The 24,492-nt window shown below is 40.8% G+C and overlaps 1 protein-coding gene across 3 annotated transcripts in view; it reads right to left on the bottom strand.

Annotated features, from left to right (window-relative positions):
• Window positions 1–275: 275 nt before the first annotated feature.
• The window catches only part of OSCP1 (organic solute carrier partner 1), a 58,253-nt gene continuing 34,036 nt past the window's right edge, over window positions 276–24,492 (bottom strand). The window contains exons 1-10 of one of the 3 annotated variants that reach the window (XR_014027357.1): window positions 19,854–20,154; window positions 8,488–8,642; window positions 5,813–5,980; window positions 5,030–5,110; window positions 4,812–4,915; window positions 4,461–4,589; window positions 4,308–4,374; window positions 3,652–3,892; window positions 3,504–3,567; window positions 276–872 (exon numbers count right to left, since the gene is read on the bottom strand). Coding sequence is in view for 2 of the 3 variants with exons in the window: in XM_081334852.1 (XP_081190978.1) it covers window positions 756–872; window positions 3,504–3,567; window positions 3,753–3,892; window positions 4,308–4,374; window positions 4,461–4,589; window positions 4,812–4,915; window positions 5,030–5,110; window positions 5,813–5,980; window positions 8,488–8,642; window positions 19,854–19,965 (1,137 nt within the window). In the remaining variant the exon portion in view is untranslated. Of the gene's footprint in view, window positions 873–3,503; window positions 3,568–3,651; window positions 3,893–4,307; window positions 4,375–4,460; window positions 4,590–4,811; window positions 4,916–5,029; window positions 5,111–5,812; window positions 5,981–8,487; window positions 8,643–19,853; window positions 20,155–24,492 lie in introns of those variants that run through there. The other 2 variants (XM_081334852.1, XM_081334853.1) reach the window with 2 other exon arrangements.

The following is a 24,492-nucleotide window of genomic DNA, read 5'->3' as shown; positions in this document are numbered from 1 at the left end:
AATTGTATGGGGGGGGGAGAGAAAACACAACCATAGCCTGCCTGAAATGTCCTATGTGTAACAGGTGAAAAAACAATACTTTGTTAGAACAATCAGTTTGTTATTGGGCCTAGTGTCTCACCCTTCCCTGGATTTTGCCATTCCCAAGGAGAAGAGGGAACAAGCATGGGATTTTATTTTAGTAATTTAGTAATTTTAGTTTTGGCTTAGTATATTATGTGAACTTTATGATACCAAGATCAAATAAACACCTAGGAGAGTCAGTCACCTCTGGGAGAGCAGTAACTTTCTTTAATCAGATTTGGATTACAAAAGCTTCCTGGAGTACTACAATAAACAAGGTTGTCTTATTTATAGCTGCAGCTAAAAAGAATAGCTGCACTATCATTGTAAACTTAGCTTTTAAGGGTAACATAACTTGTTACTTCATAGTATGTATTTTTATTTACAGAACTTACCTGGGGGATTTATGGGATTTCTTTTTAACTATAGCTAACATGAGCAGAGTCATTAATAGCACAGGAACAAAACTGCTATCCAATAGCGTATCCTTCGACATGTGTGCCCACATTTCCCTAATGCCAGAGACAAGAACTGTTAAATGGATCTCACACAGTTCCCAAATTTCATGTACTAACAAAAAGTGGACAGCTTAAGAATCCATTCTGTTCTATCAGACCTAGGTCTTCTAACATCAAGCTGGGTGTCCTAGCATTCCTTTGCATTAAAGCTGTGTGGCTCTTCAGAGCTGAGGGTTATAGCTTATCCATCATTGCCAACAAATCACATCCCTTGCTGCTTGTCTCACTTTGCTGTTCCGACATCTCAAATTCCCCCATGATGTGATCCAGCTTCTCATTCCGTTGCTGGTCCTGTTTCAATAAATGTTGCAAGCAAGTATTTATGTAAGAATAGATGTGTGGGCAAAATACAATATTACCCTAACATAGTATGAATGAAAATCTATGGATTCAAAACATCTCATCTGAAAAAACACACACAACAGCTCTTAAAAATCAATCCACAATCCACTGTATTAAGATGATACATAGGAAATTCTTCCTAATATTCAATCTTAATTTCCTTTAATTTCAAGGTGTTAATATTTATCTGTATTTTCAGCAGAGGTCTATCCTCCCCACATACACAATACTCTTCTATTTATTATTGGCAAAGAATAATGTAGTATTGTCAAGAATGAAACTTTGGCAGCTACATGCCTCTTTGTTTCAACTTGTCATTAGAGTAAGGGGGAGGGTGTTGCTTTAGAATGGGTTAGATGGAGAAACGAAACTTCTATGATTCCCCTGAAGACTGTGAGAGCCTGAAACCTTTTCAAAGAAACTGCAGCAAGTGTGGAGAGGAAACTGATGTTTCCCATAACAAAGTGAAATTGTTTACATGGACTACGTGAGAGGTTGGGGGTTTGGCCAGAGAAATTATTGTTTAATTCTATGAACTGGTGTCTGGGAACCTCAGAGTTAGCTTTTGTTTGACATTACCATGCTGTGTATTCAATAAACAGTAAGATTTTCAGAAATGGATTGAACCTGGAGTTTTATTTGGATTGGATATTGACAAGTATATTTTTGATAGCCTCATGATGTTCTCAGTAAAATATGGACTAGAAGATGCATTCACACTTGGCTGATGATACCAAAAGAGAGCTCACTATTTTTGACTTCAAATAAAAGTTATATGATAATCTGTGAAATAAGCTGTAGAAAATCCTGCATTGAACACTTAAGCTAACCTTTAAGATTTTTTTAACTTTATGCTGGTATTATACCTTGTCTTCTCTTTTGTCTCATAAAATTTGTTTCCAGATCCCTTTAATCCTAGAATGCTGCTTCCCTAATGTCCACAACAGAATCCAAGTCTCCCAAGTGAGGTCTAATCTATGAAAGTTGGGGGACTATTATGATTTGGCTGCAACATTTGTGAATTCAATTCAAGATCTTTTTAGCTGTTGCATTGCACTGTTTGCTAATGTTCAGTTAGCCAGAAGTAGTTTCTCACACATGGGCATTCTGTGTGGGAAATCATCTGAATTTCAATTCTGTCTTCAGTCCCTAGCTTGATATAATTTACAAATCTGATACATTTCCATTCCATTTGCTAGGCCATTTATAAAAATTCTGAATAGCGCTAGGCTATTCAGGTTAGCCACATTTGATACAGAACCATTTTCTAGTGATTTAAGCAATGTAACTATACTGGACAGCAACTTTCATAGATTTGTTCCATCTCAATCACAAGAATATCAGGGGAGACTTTGCCAAATATTTTACTGAGACTGAGATGCATTACATCCATAGCAATCTGTTAGCCTACTAAGGGAGTGGTCTTCTGCCACCTCCTTCCAACACCTCAGGATGTAACTTGTCAGGGTATGTGTTATGACATCACATAAATTCTTCAACTTCTGATGGTTTTTAAGTCCTTACATGGCATGGGTCCGGAATACCTCGGGGACCACCTGCTGCCGGCGTCGACTCCCCTCCGCCCCGTGCGTTCCCACAGAGAGGGCCTCCTCAGGGTGCCTCCAGTCAGAGAATGTCGGCTGGTGGCCCCCAGGGGGAGGGCCTTCTCTGTGGGCGCTCCAGCTTTGTGGAATCAGCTGCCGGTTGAGCTCCGGATGGCACCGGATCTCCGCTCCTTCCGGCGCGGGTTAAAGACCCATTTAGTTGAACAAGCTGGCCTGGCCTGATGGGGAGTTATTTAGGGTTTTAATATTTATATATATTTTCTATTGTTTTTACTGTGGGCAATAATTTAATTCTTTTTTAACTTTTGTATTTTTGTAGTTTTATGATATGCCCTGTTCACCGCCCTGAGTCCTTCGGGAGAAGGGTGGTATAAAAATTTAATAAAACTGAAACTGAAACTGAAACTTACAGTATGTCAGACATTAGAATGTACATATGGATGTGTGTGTGTGCGTGTGAATATTTTGGCATTGCTGTTGCTTGCTATGAATGCTGCTGATTAGATCCTGAAGACTTAAATTTGTTTAGGAAACAAGGTCAATCTTTCTCTATGCCTTTATCAATCCTGAGCTATACTTCCTACCCCCATTTCCTTGATGTGTTAGGAAGGGCTCTAATGTACCATCCTTAATTATTAGTCTTTACTTCCATTTCCTATATATCCTCTTTGTGCAAATTGAAAAGCACAGGATTGATAAAGGCATAGAGAAAGATTAACACATACCCTGACAAGTTACATCCTGAGGTGCTGGAAGGAGGTGGCAGAAGACCAGTAAAGTTTCTAACTATTTTGCACAGAAAAAGTATTTTCAGACTAATCCACAATTTCAGTAGAGTATTTCTTATGAATGTGTGCTGTCTAAAAACATCTTGTTTTTGTATGTTTATTAACTGGAACAAAAACATTAAGAGGTATATGAAACTTACATATACAAATTCAAGTTGGTCCAGTTAAAAGAAACCTGTGTTACTCATTTTTTGAACAAACAATAAGATGCAGCAACAAATATCTACCTGGCCTGCTTGGATGTTGATAACTTGACAAGATAACTCCTCTGGATGAGTCAGGGAAGCGTGTCTTAAGAGAGCAAATAAAAACTCACATAAATACAATTAATTAATTAATTAAAAGTTTGAAAGTTTCTTTTTATCACTAACTCACTTCTGGAGTATGACCCCTGATATTTCAAAGGCCAAGGGCAACTCTGGATATATGTGAGACCCACCACCATTGCTACTACCATTGAAAGCCAAGTATCATACTCTTCCTCCTCATCAGTGGTGAAAAGATTCAGACGAAAACCAGCCTCCTTGACTAGGGGCTTCTTGATCTCCAAGCCACCCATCAGCCTGGCTAATAAATTCAGCTCTTCTTTAGCAAGAGGGTTGGGAGCAGTGTTCTCCTGCATTGACAACAATATTTCTAAGAGCCATGGAAAGAAACATGTAAGTTACACAATGTGCCAATGACTGATTTCCCAGTTTCTCCTATCTGGAAATCAGTAGGCTTGAAATACCACTCCGCCCACCTTGCTTTCATTTAATAATTAGCCCTGGAGTAAAGCAGAATCCATCTTAACAGTAGTTGCAATGGATATAGTTGGATCACAACAGAAGGAAAGAAAAAGGAAATCAAATTTAAAAAGAAGTTCTGGAAAATACTCTCAGAACAAATAGCTTCTAGACAAGAAAGTCTATTCCAGTGTAGTAATCAAGGGATTTAGGATATTAATACTGAAACAAGCAAATGAACAAAATGAAATAGGAAGCAAAAATAACCTTGCTCTGTGTTTCTCAGGATAAATCAAAGATACTGACCTTAGCATGAGATGCCAAGTTTTTGGCCCCTGATACATCTGTCTCTACAGGCCGACTGATGCTGTATCTAGAGATTAATTGAATTTATGTACATAAGAGGCACATAGGAAACTTGTTGAAAGCCTCAAACTGAAACTGCAGACCATGACTTACATGTTTGTTCCCAGTCTAATGACTCTGTCTCCATGAAGGTCAAATGAACCTTCCCGATATGGAAGAACATAATTTCCTCCACTGCTGAACTCGATCCTCTGAATTTCATCTCCTTTACTGTTAAAAAGTCTGTAACATTGTAAAGTATAAATACTGTTTCCTTTTTTCTTATACAATAGTTGGGAGAGTTTGGGGACTGAGTAATTCATCCATAAACCCAACCTTGTAAACACTGTTATACCCCAAAAGATAACCTGCACTACAAAGCTGGGGGTCCATATCCATTTGGACTGGTGATCAATACCTGATCCAGTTGGATAGTTAAGGAAAAAGGCAAGTCAAAGGATTCACCTGATGAGTCCAGGGATCTCTGTTCCCCAAGGAACAGAACTTGAGGTTGGCAGCACAAAATGGCCATTGGAATTCTGCACTTTATCTTTTAAAAGAATGGAAACCTATGAAGAAATACCAAGTCTTCTCAATAAAACTGCTTCACTTGGAAATCACTCATGCTAAACATTTTATTTTTACCATTATCACCCCATGGAAGTAATATGTAACATGCCTACCCTGATATGTATGTCCTGGAAAAAGATGAGCAGCGTTTGTCGGATGAGCTGAAGTTCCCCAGCAGACAGCAAGATGTAGGTCTAGGGTAAAGAATCAGAAGCAACAACATCTGATGAATTCTTAGTTCTTCTTGTTCATTTTAGAACTAAGTGGACCAAGTATTTCATATGGCCTCATATCTGTCAGCAGATTATTATCAAATTTATTTTAGTGATAGGTTGTAGGACCTCACTTTTAAGCCAAAACTCTCAGTTCTAATGATCAAACTGAAAATCTAGATGCAGATGCATCATGTACAGTATGTAATTTAGAATTTTAGAATTTTAATAATATTTTTAATATTTAAGATATACTTTTAATATTATATAACTCTGGTAAGCATATATGTAAATGATGTGATGGTCCTATTTGATGTTTCACTGATGGTGTATCACTGAACCATCACTGGTCATTCTATGCCATGGCTGTTTATACAGTATATTTAACTACAGTATGGTTAACTAAAATATAGTAATTTATTTAATTTTCCCAGATTTTTGGATGGGCATGAGAGACTAAAACATAAACTAACTGGGTATGCATAATGTGCAAGGTTAAAATTATAGATGGCTACTTAGGAATGTAGTGTGTCACAAATACAGATCATCTGCAATTCACTTGTTTCTTCCAACTTTATTCCCAGAAGGCTAAACCTACTGTTGACAAAGCTATAATTCTTTCTATAATTTAGTTTGCTTTTATTCTTTTATGCTATTTCTGTACAGAAGATACGGCATTCATACATCAATGAACTTGCGAAAGATAACATCAATTTGGTTCAGAATTTTGGGCGATTCATAGACAAAATCCTTAATGGCATCCAGGTGGTTGAAAGTGATGAGCAGAAGGTCCTTGGGTCGAGGGCAGAGGAGAACTTGGTACTTGAAAGCCATAGTCATTAGATCATAAAGCTACAGAATAAGCAAGAGATACCAGTTAATCACAGAGGCTAAGTCAGGGCACCAGCATTTATAAAGTTACTTATATTTTGTTAGAATATGATTACTGATTTAACATCTCATTTTAATACAGCTAGCAGGATTTTACTTGAAGAATACCAATAATCCTGGCTAGCTTTCAGTGCAATGTTTATTAAAATGCAGGAAATACTCTTTGCATTCATGCCCAGAATCTAGCAATAATATATTGCACATTATTTAGTTAAATGCATATGGTGAATGGTTAGAATTAAAAATATTAAAATATACAGGTAGTCCTCGACTTACAACAGTTCATTTAGTGACTGTTCAAAGTTATAACACTGAAAATGTGACTTATGACCATTTTTCACATGACCTTTGCAGCATTCCCATGATCACATGATCAAAATTCAGATGCTTGGCAACTGGAATGTATTTATTTATGACAGTTGCTGTGTCCCAGGGTCCTGTGATTGATCACCTTGAGTCCTTCTGACAAGTAAAGTCAACGGGGGAAGCCAGATTCAACAGAAACAACAGAAAGTGAAATTAATTGAAAGCCCTCAGTTGATAAAGCAAATGATATGAAATAAAAATATCTCAGCAGGAAACTTACTAACATTATCACATCTGCATTCAGATATGTACCACAACTTAGATCTTGCATTTGTATGCATACTTTATATAATATAAAGTAAATAAGTAAGTAAATAAATAAATCAGTCTAACATTAATACCTGGGAAGATCCTGGAAAAGATAATCAAAAAACAGATCTGCGAACAAGTAGAAGCAAACAAAGTTATAACCAGTAGCCAGCATGGGTTTGTCAAAAACAGATCATGCCAAACCAATCTTCTTTGATAAAGTGACTAAATTAGTAGACCAGCGAAATGCTGTGGACATAGTATACTTAGATTTCAGTAAGGCATTTGACAATATACTGCTTAGTAAGCTAGAAAAAGGTGGGATATACATCATTACCACCAGATGGATTTGTAGCTGGCTGACAAACTGTAGTCCTCAATGGTATTAATCCACAAGGCGAGAAGTAAGCAGTGGGGTACCACAAGGCTCCGTCTTAGGCCTAGTACTCTTCAATATCTTCATCAATGACTTAGATGAGGGAATAGAAGGGGAACTCATCAAATTTGGGTGTTGGAATAGCCAACACCCCAGAAGACAAGCTCAGGATCCAAAAAGATCTTGACAAACTTGAACAATGGGGCATATCCAACAAAATGAGTTTTAATGTGGAGAAAAGCAAAGTTTTACATTTAGGTGGGAAAAACCAAAGGTTTAAGTACAGATTAGGCTAGACCTGGCTCAAAAACAGCAACTGTGAGAGGGAACTTGGAGTCCTAGCAGATGATCACTTGACTATGAGCCAGCAATGTGCAGCAGCTGCCAAAAAAGCTAATACAATCCTGGATTGTATAAACAGAGGCATAGAATCAAGATCACATGAAGTATTAGTATCACTTTATAAAACCCTAATAAGACCACACCTGGAATACTGCAACCAATTTTGGTCACCATACTGTAAAAAAGATGTTGAGACCTTGGAAAAAGTTCAGAGAAGAGCAACTAAAATTATCAAAGAAGAACGGCTGCAGGACTTGGGTTTGGCTAGTCTAAAGAAAAGAAGAAATAGGGGAGACATGATAGCAGTATTCCAGGGCATCAAACTATTCTCCAAAGCACCTGAAAGCAAGACAAGAAACAATGGCTGGAAACTGATCAAAGAGAGAAGCAACCTGGAATTAAGGAGAGACTTCCTAACCAGTGGAACAGCTTGCCATCAGAAATCATGGGTGCTCCATCACTGGAGGTTTTTAAGAAGAGACTAGACAGTCACTTGTCTGAAATGGTTCTCCTGCTCAAGCAGGGAGCTGGACTAGAAGACCACTATTCTATTTGAAGTATTCACTTGAAAAAAGTTTCTTGAAAAAGATAAAAGTAGTTCGTTGAATTAAAAGTAGTTCGTTAATTAATGTAAACACATTAATTAAATATTCAGTGTTTTCCTTTAGCAAGTAACATCTTGGTAACTATTTTGGTCAATAACACTATTGAACAAAAGTGATATGAACAGAAATCAGCCAAATGAGGATTGAACATATGAATGAGTGAAGCTGAATCTGAGTGTTCAGACTGCTATTTTGGAAGGTTGATGAGGACAAGCTATGGTATGGACAAGATTGGGGGGAGAGGGTGTGTTTTAAGGGCTAAGGCACTGGTTGATTAAGAAAGCAGAAAAAGACAGGTAGAGGTGCAGAGTGACATTTCATAAGACTACATGATACCATATTTTTGTCCTTAACTGTGAAGTCAGTAGGCATTGATGAGATGCACTGAAAATCAGTATTTCAGATCATTTCTTCACTTTCATGTGCACCTATGTTTCAACTTGTGTGAATGTAACAATGGCTTTTCTTGATAAAAACAGGGTTATACAGATTCATAAGACATCTAAAGAAAAAGAAAGGTTTGACCTCACCTTATCCATACTGGGGGCATTCAGTCTCATGATGGAGGCATGAACCAACCGCTCAAAAACTGTTCTTAGGGCTTTCCTGGAATAGAGTTCCTGTGGCTTAAATAGCTCATCCATAAAATTTTTATTGAATATGCCCCCAATGATGTCATTCATCACTGAAAAGATAAAATAATCATAGTTGTTAGAAATCAATTGTTTTAATTTCCCAGGAAGAAGCAGGCATTTTGCAATTGAGAAGAAAATGTGCTGCTGAAGCTGCTTTTTCACTTAAACCTCTTTGCCCGCAGATAATTCCTGTGCAAAGAGATATGCAGAAGATATTTCCTGAGTTCTAAATGGGGATTTCACTAGTCTGATAGCAATACAGAAATTGGAAAACATTTTCTTGTATTTGGAAAGGTGATGCTTGAAACTGCTTCACTGCTGTTCCTACACCAAATAATTCTATCTTCCAACAAGATAGAAAAGAAATGTTTGCAAAATCCAAGAGGAATATTTTTCAACTTCAGCAGTTACAATTTGCAGCATTAGTTCTTGTACTTCCAAGCTGCTTCAGTTCTGCTTCTTGCAGTCATGACAAAAACATGTTTAAATATAATGACATTTATTGTGAAAAATAATCAAATCTCAGTTTTAAGATTCTGCAATTAATTGGGCTAATTTTCTGTCTTTAACTATTAGAGGACCCTTTTTCTTATGAGGATCACATTTTAGGCATAATAGTTTAATTATCAATATTTAGGTGCTTTAACTGCCAAGAGAAATCTTTAGTATTACTTAAACATTAAATGTTTATTAAATTTATATCCTACCCATTTCACAGTTTAAAGCAATTCTGGATGGAGATGCTTTTCCCTGTACCATAAGATCCATGATATGGATCTACTGGCTTTGAAGAATTCTCTACTCCATGAATTAATTACAAGATGTTAATAACCTTGAACACTGAAGTGACTCAGACGTTCTGTGACTGTATATGGGAGGATCAGATACCAAACAGGTTGGAAATTATCCAATTATCAGTACTGTATCATCAGACCTGAGATCAGATTAAAATTAACTACAAAAGAGTTGGCTGTCCTTGAGGGTGATGAAGACACTGTAATTTAAGTATTATCCAATATTGCCATTTTTCCTTTCCAGGGTGGAGGCAGACAAAAATGGAATTTCCTCAGTTCTCCACACAAATGTCAGAATCAATTGTGACACCACAACACACTCAATTAGGCCTGTTACAAATGTATTGGCTGCATTTGCACAGCTTACTTTAAAACTGAGGTGCAGGTTTGGGGCATATACTGTAACTGAGCTCACGATTCAGTAAATTGTGCCAAACCAGAAAATGGGTTAAAGGAATTGTATGAACATTCTCCACAATGCCTTTTCTACCTGCCATTTTTATTTTTTCCTTATCCCAGCATCCAACAGATAGTGTTAATCACAATATCTCCAGATAGATATGCAGCACAATTCCCTCTGGACAAACTCTGAAACATAAAATATCTATACTGTTTCTGAAAAGAAAGTCTTGCATATGTGTTATTCAGACTGCAAGTGAGAAAACCTCTTAGCTATTCAGGACCAGTCCAGTGGAAGAGCCTTTTGCACTGTACTACCCTACAAGCCATATTCAGAGGGTAAGTGGTAGGTGCTTAATGCCTCATTTTTTTTTATTGAAAAGTTTTATCATACATTTTATCTTTAACAAACCCCCCTACCCCTCCCCTATCCCTCCCTCCTTACCCCTCCCCCCCTCCCGACTTCCCAGAGCTAAGTACAAGGTATAAAAAACAAAAAAAAAGAATCATAAACAACCATATGCTAACACTTAATGCCTCATTTTTAACTGGGGATTCCTGAATTGCTTTATGATCTGCTGCACTTGGGATGCCCTGAGACTGAACGCACCAACAAAATGACAAATGCTATGCAGCCACTGTATTGTACATTTATCATTCAGAGCTGAGTTCTTTTTAGAAACCTACTGCTCAAATCTATGCAAGTTAAGCAGTTTTTCCCCCTAAATAAATGATTATCCCTTGCTTACCTACAAGACTATGGTACAACATAGGTAAGTGGATCAAAGGTAACACACTGGGGTAATAACTGTGGCTGTCACTAGTGCCCACTACGAATTGCAATGATGCCAAATTCCTCCATTATGTATATGTGTTCCAAACATCTGATGCCCTACCTAAGCATTTGTATAATGGCACACATATACTGTCATTTACTCCCCACAGACACTCATAGTTGCAGTCTGCTTTGCATCACTTTTAATTTGAATACACCAACAAAAATTTTATGACAGTATGAACAAATGTGGTAAAGTCATACTGAATGATATTGAAAAGATCTTGACACAATAAACAATTCTACAGCAGAAACAACTGAGGGGAAACAAAGTGGACCAAATCTGTTTGCATTCTGCATATGAACAATTAGACATTATTTATGCAACTCAGAGTGTTTCACAGAATTCTAGAGTTGGGAGGTACCCTTGAGGCAATGAGGTTTACATAGGGCTACATTTGAAAACAATGTGGAGGCTACAACTGGTACATAATGCAGTGATTGCATTATGCCCGTATGCTAGACTTGCTACTGCACAGACTCATAGAATGAAAGGAATTGAAAGGAAGTTTGGAGATCATCTAGTCCAACTCTCTCGCCCCCACAAGAGACCATAACATCAACATTCCTGACATATGGCCATTCAGTCTGTATAAACGGTCACTCATGCACTCGTTACCTCTCGGATAGATTACTGCAATGCTCTCTACATGGGGTTGCCCTTGAAGACCACCCGGAGGCTTCAGCTGGTGCAGAATGCAGCCGCGCGGGTAGTGATGGGAGCATCCCGATACTCCCATATTACATCCCTCCTGCGTGAGCTGCATTGGCTACCAGTTGTCTTCCGGGCGAGATTTAAGGTGCTGGTACTTACCTTTAAAGCCCTACATGGCTTAGGCCTGGGATACTTGCAGGACCGTCTGCTACCGGGGACGACTTCCCATCGCCCAGTGCGCTCACACAGAGAGGGCCTCCTCAGGGTGCCGTTGGCCAGACAATGTCGGCTGGCGACCCCCAGGGGGAGGGCCTTCTCTGTGGGAGCACCAGCCCTTTGGAACCAACTTCCCCTTGAGTTTCGGATGGCCCTGGACCTCCGGTCCTTTCGCCGCGACCTCAAAACTTTTCTCTTCCATCAGGCTGACCTGGATTGATGATGGGTTTTTAAATATGTTTTAATTTTTAACTGTAGCTAATTTATTTTGGGGCTGTTATTTAATTCTTTTTTAATTTTTGTATTGTTGTTTTTTATTGTTGTAAGCCGCCCTGAGTCCTTCGGGAGGTAGGGCGGCATATAAGTCCCAAAAATAAATAAATAAATAAATAAATAAACACCTTTAGCAAAGAGAGCCTACCATTCTCTAAGGCAGTGTTTCTTAAACATTTATATATATAAACATATATTACATATATTTATTGACATTACTGTATTAAAAATGTAAATTGATGCATTCCCTGTCACTACCGCTTCTCATCTTCATTTGATAGGATATTAATACTGTATTATTTTTCAACATAGGCTGACAAATAAATTTGATTTTGTGGACCCAAGAAAGGACCATACTTTAAGAAATACTGCTGATGGGAATGTTGTTCCATTGTTGAACAGCTCTTACCATTACATTTCCCCCCCAATATCTGTTCCAAATTGATTTCCTTGATATTTAAACTTGTTTCTTGTACTGTTTCCTGAAATAACTGAATAATTCTTCCCTGCCTTCTACATGATAGCTTTTCAGATACCTGAAGACATATCCCAAATCTCCAAACATTCCTTGTTAAGATTCCTTGCAAACCTCTTACTATCTTGATTGTGCCCCATGAACAAACTCCAGTTTATCAATGTGCTTCCTAAGACACAATACACAGGGATGGATGCAATATTTTAGGTGCAGTCTGGCCAATGCAAAACAGACAATGAATTTTATTAATCTTAAGAACCTGTAATTCTGTTGATGCAGCCTATGATTATTTTTGCTTCTGACATCTTGTGATCTATCAAAGGACCTAGTATTTACTGCTGTTCAATATGGAGCTCTCATTCTATACACATAGTTTTCAATTTTACTGCCCACAGTATTTATCTCTGTTCAAATTTATCTTGCTGATCTGGGTCTTTCTCCAAATTGTCACAATCCTCCTAAATTCTGATATTATTCTCTAAGGCAATGTTTCTCAAGCTAGGCGACTTGAAGGTGACTGGACTTCAATTCCCAGAATCGCTCAGCCAGCAATACTTGAAGGTCCACTCACCTTCAAGTTGCCTAGGTTGAGAAATACCGGTTCTGCTCTAAGAGGTTTACTAGTTCCTCATCTGTTCTACTTCTTCATCATTGAACAGCGTGATGCAGACTTACTTAAAATGCACTGAAGCATACCTATTGGGCAGGATAACATTTTTTTCTAGTTATTCCAAGCACAACTCAAAGTGCTGGTTATTATTTATTATTTAGTACAGTTACAAGCTACATCAAATATCACTTTTTGCCACATTATTCTGATTCTCATATTGGGTCATCTACAGGGGGCCTGTTCAAGGTTTCATTATCTTGGGAATAAGGGGTTATTAGACAAGAAGACAGCCTTTCTTTGCGACAATTCCCATGCTTAGGTATTTATTTCCAGTACTGACATTGTACAAGACAGTGAAAATAATTTTAAGCTTCCCTTTGAAGCTTAACAGTGATACTGTTTCTCTTTTTATATATTTTGTTTTGGAAGGAATAAAATGTGATGAGCATGGTTATGATGTTTCATTATACAGACTCTAAAATTTGGCAATATCAGATATTTGAAAGGATTAATGGCCAACCTTATTATAATGAAAGTGTAAAATGAGGGGATGATTAGATTTGCTTTGGTTTAAAATCCATAAATTTGTTCATATGGTGTAAGAAAAGTAATGTTTAAAGATATGAACGTGATTCTGAATTATGTACCAAAAATGCAGAATCTATCAATTTTTTGAAAACTGTGGAACTACAGAATAAAGCATATCAAAAATATTACTCTTTGATAATGGAAAGACAATGCCATTATCGATAAGATTTTAGATTGTTTCCATTTCAATGTAATGGAAGGGCTGATCTGTGTGGACAATATTTAATGCTGTGTTTAAAATGGGTTTTCTTTTCTCTGTATTTTCTATATATGTTTTCTATATATTTTATTTCTAAACATTAAAGCAAATAAATAGAGCAAAACAAGCAGATCTTGGAATTCCAAATATCATCTTATTTCTATCAGCGAGAAGTCAAATTAGAACAGGGAATTAAACTGGCTAAAAAGATTTGATTAAATTTATTGTTGTTGTTAGTTGCGAAGTCGTTTTCTACCCATCGTGACCCCATGGACAACGTTCCTCCAGGCCTTCCTGTCCTCTACCATCTTCTGGAGTCCATTTAAGCTCACGCCAACTGCTTCAGTGACTCTATCTGGACACCTCATTCTGTTGTCCCTTTCTTCCCTTGCCCTCAATCTTTCCCAGCATTAGGCTCTTCTGCAGTGAGTCTTTCCTTCTCATTAGGTGGCCAAAGTATTTCAGTTTCAACTTCAGGATCTGGCCTTCTAAACAGCAGTCAGGGTTGATCTCCTCTAGGACTGACCGATTTGATCGCCTTGCAGTCCAAGGGACTCGCAGGAGTCTTCTCCAGCACCATAGTTCAAAGGCCTCAATTTTTTGGCGCTCAGCCTTTCTTATGGTCCAACTTTCACTGCCATACATTGCAACTGGGAAGACCATAGCCTTGACTATACACACTTTTGTTGGCAGGGTGATGTCACTGCTTTTTAGTGTGCTGTCTAGATTTGCCATGGCTTTCCTCCCCAGGAGCAAGCGTCTTTTAATTTCTTGGCTACAGTCCCCATCTGCGATGATCTTGGAGCCCAGGAAAATAAAATCTATCACTACCTTCATTTCTTCCCCATCTATTTGCCAGGAATTGAGAGCGCCGGATGTCATGATCTTGGTTTTCTTAATGTTTAGTTTCAAGCCAACTTTTGCACTCTCCTTCTTCACCTGCAACAAGAGGCTCTTTAGTTCTTCTTCACTTTTTGCCATTAGAGTGGTATCATCTGCATATCTTAGGTTGTTGATATTTCTTCCGGCAATCTTAATTCCAACTTTTGATTCATCTAGCTCTGCCTTTCTCATAATGTGCTCTGCATATAAGTTAAACAGGCAAGGCGACAGTATATAGCCTTGCTGGACTCCTTTCCCAATTTTGAACCAATCAGTGGTTCCGTGTCCAGTTCTCACCATTGCTTCTTGACCCTCATATAGATTTCTCAAGAGACAAATAAGATGGTCTGATACTCCCATCTCTTTAAGAACTTGCCACAGTTTGTTGTGATCCACACAATCAAAGGCTTTAGCATAGTCAATGAAGCAGAAGTAGATGTTTTTCTATAACACCCTAGCGTATGATCCAGCGTATGTTGGAAATTTGATCTCTAGTTGCTCTACCTCTTCGAAATCCTCCCTGTACTTCTGGTAGTTCTCGATCCACATACTGCTGGAGTCTAGTTTGTAGGATTTTAAGCATAACTTTTTTCCAAATTTGCTGGCAAATTGAGTGTAGCACTTTTACTGCGTCTTTTAAGATTTTGAATAGCTCAGCTGGAATACTGTCACCCCCACTAGCTTTGTTGTTGCTCAGTTTTTCTAAGGCCCACTTCACTTCACATTCTAGGATGTCTGGCTCGAGGTCACTGACCACCTCATCGTGGTTATCAGGGACGTTATGCATAACTACGAAAGTGGCTACTTTTCATAATAGGTTGCAAAAGCAATAGGAAGAAAAAGAAGGCATCTTCAATCTGGAGGCTAGCATAAAGTACAACTCCTACTCTTTGCAACATAGCAAAAATCTGGAGATGATGCCAGTTAGTCAAACGTGGCTGGAAAGACCAGTAGAGGAGAAAGATCAGCTGAGATTTGTGAGGCTAAGTTCAAATCCTCATGCAGCCGTGGAACTTATTGGGGCACATTTTTTCCAGGATAAATTTGGACGTGATAATATGCATTCATGCCCTTGGCTTCTTCCCTTGCTGGAACCATAATTAGTGTTAAGAAATAATTTTCAAAGGTACAGGAGCCATCTACTGTGGGAACACAAAATCTTGTAGGATGTCAATAACTGAAGTACAGAATACCTGGATAATCTGCATTATCAGACATGAATAGATTAAAAAATGAAGCCAGAAACAACATAATTAGCATTTTACAATAGGTCAATGTCTTGTCTAGGGACAATATTTAACCTGTCAATTGATCTACACCTTACCTCAAGGTTGAATTTGTTGCGGAACAATTAACAGTCCGACCAGAGGAGGATGGACCGTGGTTCATTTGCATGGTCAATATCAAAGAAAAGAAATCCAAGGCATATTCTATAGTAAAACTTTTAATGAGAAAACAAAAGACCTAAAACTGACTGCATTCTCTCATCAGGCAGAAGAGCAAAGTAAAAGAAACTGTGGGAAACTTTTTCTAGGCCTGCACACAAAACTGTTTAAAACCAAAACATAGCTGGACATAGCTGGAGTCACTATGGTTACATGATAATAACACAGGTGCAGAGCAGAAAGAGATGTACAATTAGAAATGAGCGAAGCTGGCAAAACTAAAAAAACGTGCAGTGACATTCCCCTTCTTTTGTCAGCGAAGCAGAAAATCAGATAAGGCACATCTTCTTGCGCAGATACTCGTGTTGGGCTGTAGGAAGTGGTTTGTTCAGCATATCAGCAATTTGGTCATGTGTAGGCACATACTGCAATTTGACAAAACTTTGTTTAACTGCTTGTCTTATGTTTTGGTAACCTGAACACCTAAATACGTGTTAATATGTCCTAAAGACCTCAATGTGAAAAACTGTTGTAAAGCTAAAGCAAAACATTCGCTCATCTGCTTATTTGGACCAATATAAACAATATCATCAACATAAACAAGAATTATCTCATACCTATTATCAGATCTTTTTGTAAACACGCATTCATCTGTTTCGGACTTAATAAAGCCCATTGAATTTAGTTTGTCAGAAAGACATAAGTACCACATTAAACCAGACTGTTTCAGACCATAAAGACAGAATTAACAAATTGGCCTGTTCAACAATGATTCAAATAATTTTTCTATTTATTTGATTTCTATAGCTGCCCATCTCAACAAATTTTTGAACCCATTTTTTTTATGGATTTGGCTTAAAACAGACCATACACTTCCACAGCTTGAACATAACAATTTTCTGTGATTCAAAGTAATTGAAGAAATTTTCTGGCAGCATTCTTCAACATACTGCCTATATATAGTTTGGAATCTCAGTGCAGGTCTAAAAATGTTACAGTACCTCGTCTCCTGTCCACATCAGTCCATTCATCTACACGAAGCATAAAACAGAAAAAATGGCGGGTCAAGTACCAAGAACACACTGAAAACAACGCGGAAAAGAAAAAAGAATTGAAGAGGGATGTACTCTGCCACTTAATAAGATCTTGCACAGCAGAAGACAGCTATTGAGGATATTTAAAGGTAGTATGAAATGGAAGTGTATACAGTTGCAAGAAAAAGTATGTGAACCCTTTGGGATTACGTGGAGTTTTGCATGAATTGGCCATAAAATGCGCTCTAAACGTCATGTAAGTCACAATAGAAAAACACAGTCTGCTTAAAATAATACTACACGAACATTAGCTGTTGTCATGTTTTAATTGAACATAACATGTAAACATTCACAGTGCAGGGTGGAAAAAGTATGTGAACCTTTGGACTTAATAACTGGCTGACCCTCCTTTGGCAGCAATAACCTCAACCAAACGTTTCCTGTAGTTGCAGATCAGACCTGCACAACGATCTGGAGTAATTTTGGACCACTCCTCTTCACAAAACTGTTTCAGTGTAGCAATATTCTTGGGATGTCTGGTGTGAATCGCTCTCTTAAGGTCATGCCACACATTTCAATCAGGTTGAGGTCAGGACTCTGACTGGGCCACTCCAGAAGGCGTATTCTGTTCTGTTGAAGCCATTGTTTTGTTGAATTACTTGTATGCTTTGGGTCATTGTCCTGTTGCATCACCCATCCTCTGCGGAGCTTCAGTTGGCGGACAGATGGTCATATGTTTTCCTGCAAAATGTCCTGATAAACTCTGGAATTCATTTTCCCATCAATGACAACAATCCGTCCAGGCCCTGAGGCAGCAAAGCAGCCCCAAACCATGATGCTCCCTCCGTCATGTTTTACAGTGGGAATGAGGTTTTGATGTTGGTGTGCTGTGCCTTTTTTTCTCCACACAGTGTTGTGTGTTTTTCCCAAACAACTCAATTTTGGTTTCATCTGTCCACAGTATATTTTGCCAGTAGTGCTGTGGAACATCCAGGTGCTCTTTTGCAAACTTCAAACGTGCTACAATATTTTTTTTGGACAGCAATGGCTTCCTCCGTGGTGTCCTCCCATGTACTCCATTCTTGTTTAATGTTTTCCTTATTGTAGATGTGTCAACAAAAATGATAGCATGTGCCAGAGATTTCTGTAGGTCTTTAGCTGACACTCTAGGATTCTTCTTTACCTCATTAAGCATTATGCGCTGTGCTCTTGCAGTCATTTTTACAGGACGACCACGCCTAGGGAGAGTAGCAACAGTGCTAAACTTTCTCCATTTGTAGACAGTCTGTCTTACCGTGGACACATGAACATCAAGGCTTTTGGAGATACTTTTGTAGCCCTTTCCAGCTTCATGCAAGTCAACAATTCTTGATCGTAGATCTTATGAGACCTCTTTTCTGTAAGGCATGGTTCACATCAGACAGTGCTTCTTGAGACCAGTAAACGCAAGACAGGTGTGTGTTTTTAAAGGGCAGGACAGCTGTCAGCAACACATCCAATATCATCACACTGATTGGAGTCACGGTTGGCTCACTCCTGGCTCCAATTAGCTCTTGGAGAAGTCATTAGGCTAGGGGTTCACATACTTTTTCCACCCTGCACTGTGAATGTTTACATGTTATGTTCAATCAAAACATGACAACAGCTAATGTTTGTGTAGTATTATTTTAAGCAGACTGTGTTTTTCTATTGTTGTGACTTACATGACGTTTAGAGCGCATTTTATGGCCAATTCATGCAAAACTCCACGTAATCCCAAAGGGTTCACATACTTTTTCTTGCAACTGTAACTTTTCAAACCCATTTCACACTCTGGAGAAGAACTACATTTTCCCACCATTAAAAATGCTTGAAAATGAAGGAACAGTTCAGCAGCAGCTCAACTTTTATGGTGTCCTACTACAAACGTAAAAAATTATTCACAGGGAACCAAGCTATGCTGAGACATCTTCAGATCCACATGGCTGGGCTATCATTTTAGAACGATTCCATGTTTCTCAACAAGAAAAATCTGCAGAAACAGTTTGATTTCACCTGAAGAGCTAGAAAAATGAAGCACAACCTGGCCAAATAACCAAAAATTACTACTTTGTTATTTTTCAGTCTCTCCATTTCCCATAGAGTAAACTATTTTGTTCTAAGAATGCCTAGAGAGGTAAAGAAACAACAGTTTGTCCAGCAGTAAAAGCTAAACTAAGATCTGATATTTTTGGATCCAGAGGTCCTGAATCTGTGTATGTGTGTGTGAAGGTATTCCTTCTAGACACATTCATTCGCATGTGAGCTGATTTTGGTGTTTTGTTTCTCTATTTCACTTCCACATCCCAGTGGTCCATTTCTGATACACAGAGTAATACCTCTTAAAAGTGAACTCCAGATGTCTGAGACCAAGCGGCCGTTCTCCAAAAGCCCAGGAAGCAAGAGCATCCTCAGCCCCTGGAGGGGAGTCTCTGAAGTACCAGGGAGGGCAGAGAGCCGCCTGCTCAAGGGAATCGGTGCCTCCTCCATAGGAGAGCAGGCATGCCCTGGGGGAAGAGGAGCTTGCGAGGAACAAACAAGCCTCTCGGTCTCCCCAGGAGGGGATTCTCCCTGCTTTCCCCCTCTGCTGCGATTCCAACCGGGTCCAGGAACAAAGATCGACTACAGCGCTCTCTAATAGGTCTCATCGTCAGGAACAATTGTGGTTTATGTCCACTTTCACTGCACTTTATTATTGCAAACAAATCATGATTGGATGAACCCCAGCAAAAGCTTTAGACTGGGGTCGAGCGGGGGCAGGGGAAACAGAAGGCCCAGCCCTCCTCCCGAGGCGCCGCGGCTGGGCGGACCAGGGGCTCCCCGCGGGGAGGGGCATGGGTCCTGCACTTCCGGGGCCCTTCCGGGGGCCTCGACTCCCCCTCCCGGCGGCCCCCTGACCTTGGCGCGCCTTGTCTCCCGGGATGCTCTGCGCGCGCAGTCGCTGGTCCACGATGTAGAGCATCTCCCCGCCCAGGTTGAGGACGAGCAGCGGCAGCGTCCGCAGCGACATTGCGGGCAGGTCGAAAGAAGCCGTCCAGGCGTCCTAAGGCGGCGAGAGGGGCGTCGCGTCGTCGCCAAGGCAACCGCGAGGGAAGCAGCTTCCGGTCGAGGGGGGCCCCCGCCGCGACACCGAGACGGCGTATTAGGATTTCCAGAGGCGCGTTCTCGCGGGCGCGTGCTCTTTCCTACTGGCCGGGCAGGCCTGAGAGAAAATGAGGGAGTCGGGAGGGGAGGAGTTCCCGAAGGCCAATCGGCTAAGAAGGGGGAGGAGCCCCCACCCCATCCCCAACTGCGGTGCGGAAAGATGGTCCTTGCCGTTCGCGTCCCTTGAGCTGCGGAACGCTTTGCCGGCAGGCTCCACCGAAGGGCATCTCGGACGGGCCATTAATTTCAGATATACACCCGACTTGGTCAACTGTGACAATGACTTCTAGCCATTGAGTCCTCCACTTTTTTATTACAGGTAGTCTTTGACTTAACAACCATTTGTTTGACTTAACAATCACCTTCATTTGAAGTTACAACAGCACTGGAAAAAGTGACATGCCAGTTTTTCACACTTAAGACCATTGCAGTGGTCATGTGACCAAAATCTGGATGCTGGACAGCTAACTCGTATTTAACAGAATAGCAGGGACCTTGGAGGTCTTCTACTCCAACCCCAGGCTGAAGCAGGAAACCCTATCTATTGTGTAGTGGGTTCTGGACTGCATGGAAGACAGCAGGCAGATGAGTACAGCAACAGCTCTTTATTGTGGGTAGGACTGTACTGAACAAAGGGGGTTACATGTACCCCTTATATACCTTTTCAGGTACGCTCTCGGCCAATCCCTTCATCTGAATCTCCCACCGAAAGCTAACCAGCCAATCCGGTAAAGGTACAGCGCCACCTGGTGGTATTTGCTGAGCTGCTGCTTAAACCCCATACATAACAACCCTTCCCCCTTAAAAGAATAAACAATATATTCAATACAACATCATACACATTATTTCCCTGCAGTTACAATGGTTAATGGCAAACCACGACTTGACTCTAGGCCCTGTCCCCCTCAAGATTGTACATAGTCTGCAAGATAGGCAGGTGGCCTGTTAGCCCTGGATGACCGTCTCAGAGTTTGCCATTTGTCCAGGTCAGCAGAGTTGGTGGTTGAGTCCTGGCTCAGTGTTCCTGGTTGACCCCTCCCAGAGTCAGCCCTAGCAAACATGCTGTCGTGATGGTCCTGGGCCTGTTGTATGGACCGGCTCTCCTCCAGTTGTTGGGGTTGATCGATCTGTGACCTTTCAGGAACCCGCTTCCTGATTTGGTCTATGTGTCGTCTGATCTGACGGTCCCCCTCCACCCCTACAATGTAGGACAAGGACCCAGTTCTGTCAACCACCACACCTGGAATCCATGCATGACCCGGCCCGTAGTTCCTTGCCCAAACCAAGTCATTGGTGTGAAGTTCTCTAGAGAGCTTGGGTTGCTCAGTCTCCGCAGCCACTCTGTTGGGGTGTAGCCTGTCCAATTTGGTGATGAGGTGCCTGCCCCAACGAAGTTCCGCTGGGCTCTTCCCCGTGGCTGTGCAAGGTGTGTTGTGTTGTGCTAACAGGAATTGTGCCAACCTTTGATGCCAGTCGCCACTGATGATGCGCCTCAATGCGTCCTTGGTTGTTTGTACCATGCGTTCTGCTAATCCGTTGGTCGACGGGTGGAAAGGCGCAGCTGTGACATGCCTAATCAAGTTGGCCCTGATGAATGCCTGGAATTCAGCAGAGGTGAATTGAGGCCCATTGTCTGAGACCAATACGTCAGGGAGGCCATGTGTGGCAAAGAGCCCCCTCAGCTTTTGGATAGTTTTGGCCGTAGTCATGCTATTGCCTGGTATCACCTCTAGCCATTTGGAATGGCTGTCTACCACCACTAGGAACAGCTGTCCTTGGAAAGGACCAGCATAATCAATGTGGACTCTGGACCAGGGTGTGTGTGTAGCCTCCCATTTGTGTACAGGTGCATGGGGCATCTCCGGTCTGGACCTTTGGCAGTCATATCAACTATTAACCTGTTCCTCTATGGCCTTATCTAGACCTGGCCACCACAGGTAGCTTCTAGCTAAAGCTTTCATCCGGACTATTCCCAGGTGTCCTTCGTGTAGTGACTTTATGACTTTGTTCCTCAGTGTCTCGGGAATAATGACCCTACTTCCCCACAAAAGGCATCCCTTGTGGGCAGATAACTCATGCCTCCTATTGAAGTAAGCCTGGAATTCCGGGCCTGGACCCTTTTCTTGCCACCCCGTGACTACCCAAGACTGAACTCTGGTCAGGATTCTGTCTGCTGTTGTTTGAGTGGCTATGTCTTTTGCCTGTAAGGGGCACTCAGGTAGGTCCTGGATGGTCAGTATTTGGGCTGCAGGCGCCGGATCAGGTTCTGAATTTGCTAGGGGTAACCTGCTTAACCCGTCTGTGTGGCCCACCTGGTTTGTGAACCAGTTTGTAAGTGTATGCAGATAGGAATATGGACCACCTGAGCATCCTAGGTGACAGAATTTGAGGGGTTTGTTTGTCTGTTGTGAACAACCCCAATAAAGGCTTATGATCCGTGAATATGGTGAAATCCCTGCCATAGAGGTAGTCATGGAATTTTTTGACCCCGGCCACTATAGCCAGGGCTTCCTTGTCAATCTGGGCGTAATTCCTTTCTGCCCCTGACAATGTACGGGAGTAGTATGCAATGGGCACCTGTTCCCCGTTCTCTTCTAAGTGGCTCAGTACTGCGCCCACTCCATAGGGAGATGCATCACAAGCGATGCAAATGGGCTTTGACTCTATTTATTTATTTATTTATTTTATTATATTTATATAATAAATGAAATGGGTGACAGTGGAATTTGTTGTTGTTGTTAGTTGCGAAGTCGTGTCCGACCCATCGCGACCCTATGGACAATGTTCCTCCAGGCCTTCCTGTCCTCTACCATCTTCTGGAGACCATCTAGGCTCACACCTACTGCTTCAGTGACTCCATCCAGCCACCTCATTCTCTGTCGTCCCCTTCTTCTATTGCCCTCAATCTTTCCCAGCATTAGGCTCTTCTCCAGTGAGTCCTTCCTTCTCATTAGGTGGCCAAAGTATTTGAGTTTTAGCTTCAGGATCTGGCCTTCTAAAGAGCAGTCAGGGTTGATCTCCTCTAGGACTGACCGGTTTGATCGCGTTGCAGTCCAAGGGACTCGCAGGAGTCTTCTCCAGCACCACAGTTCAAAGGCCTCAATTCTTTGGCGCTCAGCCTTTCTTATGGTCCAACTTTCACTGCCATACATTGCAACTGGGAAGACCATAGCCTTGACTATACGCACTTTTGTTGACAGGGTGATGTCTCTGCTTTTTAGTGTGCTGTCTAGATTTGCCATGGCTTTCCTCCCAAGGAGCAAGCGTCTTTTAATTTCTTGGCTACAGTCCCCATCTGCAGTGATCTTGGAGCCCAGGAAAATAAAATCTGTCACTACCTCCATTTCTTCCCCATCTATTTGCCAGGAATTGAGAGGGCCAGATGCCATGATCTTGGTTTTCTTAATGTTTAGTTTCAACCCAAGTTTTGCACTCTCCTTCTTCACCTGCAACAAGAGGCTCTTTAGTTCTTCTTCACTTTCTGCCATTAGAGTGGTATCATCTGCATATCTTAGGTTGTTGATGTTTCTTCCGGCAATCTTAATTCCAACTTTTGATTCATCTAGCCCTGCCTTTCTCATGATGTGCTCTGCATATAAGTTAAATGGGCAAGGCGACAGTATACAGCCTTGCCGGACTCCTTTCCCAATTTTGAACCAATCAGTGGTTCCGTGTCCAGTTCTCACTGTTGCTTCTTGGCCCGCATATAGATTTCTCAAGAGACAAATAAGATGGTCTGGTATGCCCATCTCTTTAAGGACTTGCCAGAGTTTGTTATGATCCACACAATCAAAGGCTTTAGCATAGTCAATGAAACAGAAGTAGATGTTTTTCTGGAACTCTCTAGCTTTCTCCATGATCCAGCGTATGTTGGCAATTTGATCTCTAGTTCCTCTGCCTCTTCGAAATCCTGCCTGTACTTCTGGTAGTTCTCGATCCACATACTGCTCGAGTCTAGCTTGTAGAATTTTAAGCATAACTTTACTAGCATGAGAAATGAGTGCAATGGTGCGATAGTTTGAACATTCTTTGGCACTGCCTTTCTTTGGAATTGGAATGTAAACTGATCTTTTCCAATCCTGTGGCCACTGTTGAGTTTTCCAAATTTGCTGGAAAATTGAGTGTAGCACTTTTACTGCATCGTCTTTTAAGATTTTGAATAGCTCAGCTGGAATACTGTCACCTCCACTAGCTTTGTTGTTGCTCAGCTTTTCTAAGGCCCACTTCACTTCACATTCTAGGATGTCTGGCTCAAGGTCAGTGACCACCTCATTGTGATTATCAGGGACATTAAGCTCATTCTTGTATAGTTCTTCTGTGTAATTTTGCCACCTCTTCTTAATCTCTTCTGCCTCTGTTAGGTCCCTGCCATTTTGGTCCTTTATCATGCCCA

This window comes from Vipera berus (assembly GCF_964194415.1).
Source record: "Vipera berus genome assembly, chromosome: 9".
NCBI classification, from domain to species: domain Eukaryota; kingdom Metazoa; phylum Chordata; class Lepidosauria; order Squamata; family Viperidae; genus Vipera; species Vipera berus.
Note: the sequence above shows the minus strand (reverse complement) of the source record. Positions and strands in the feature narration are given on the sequence as shown.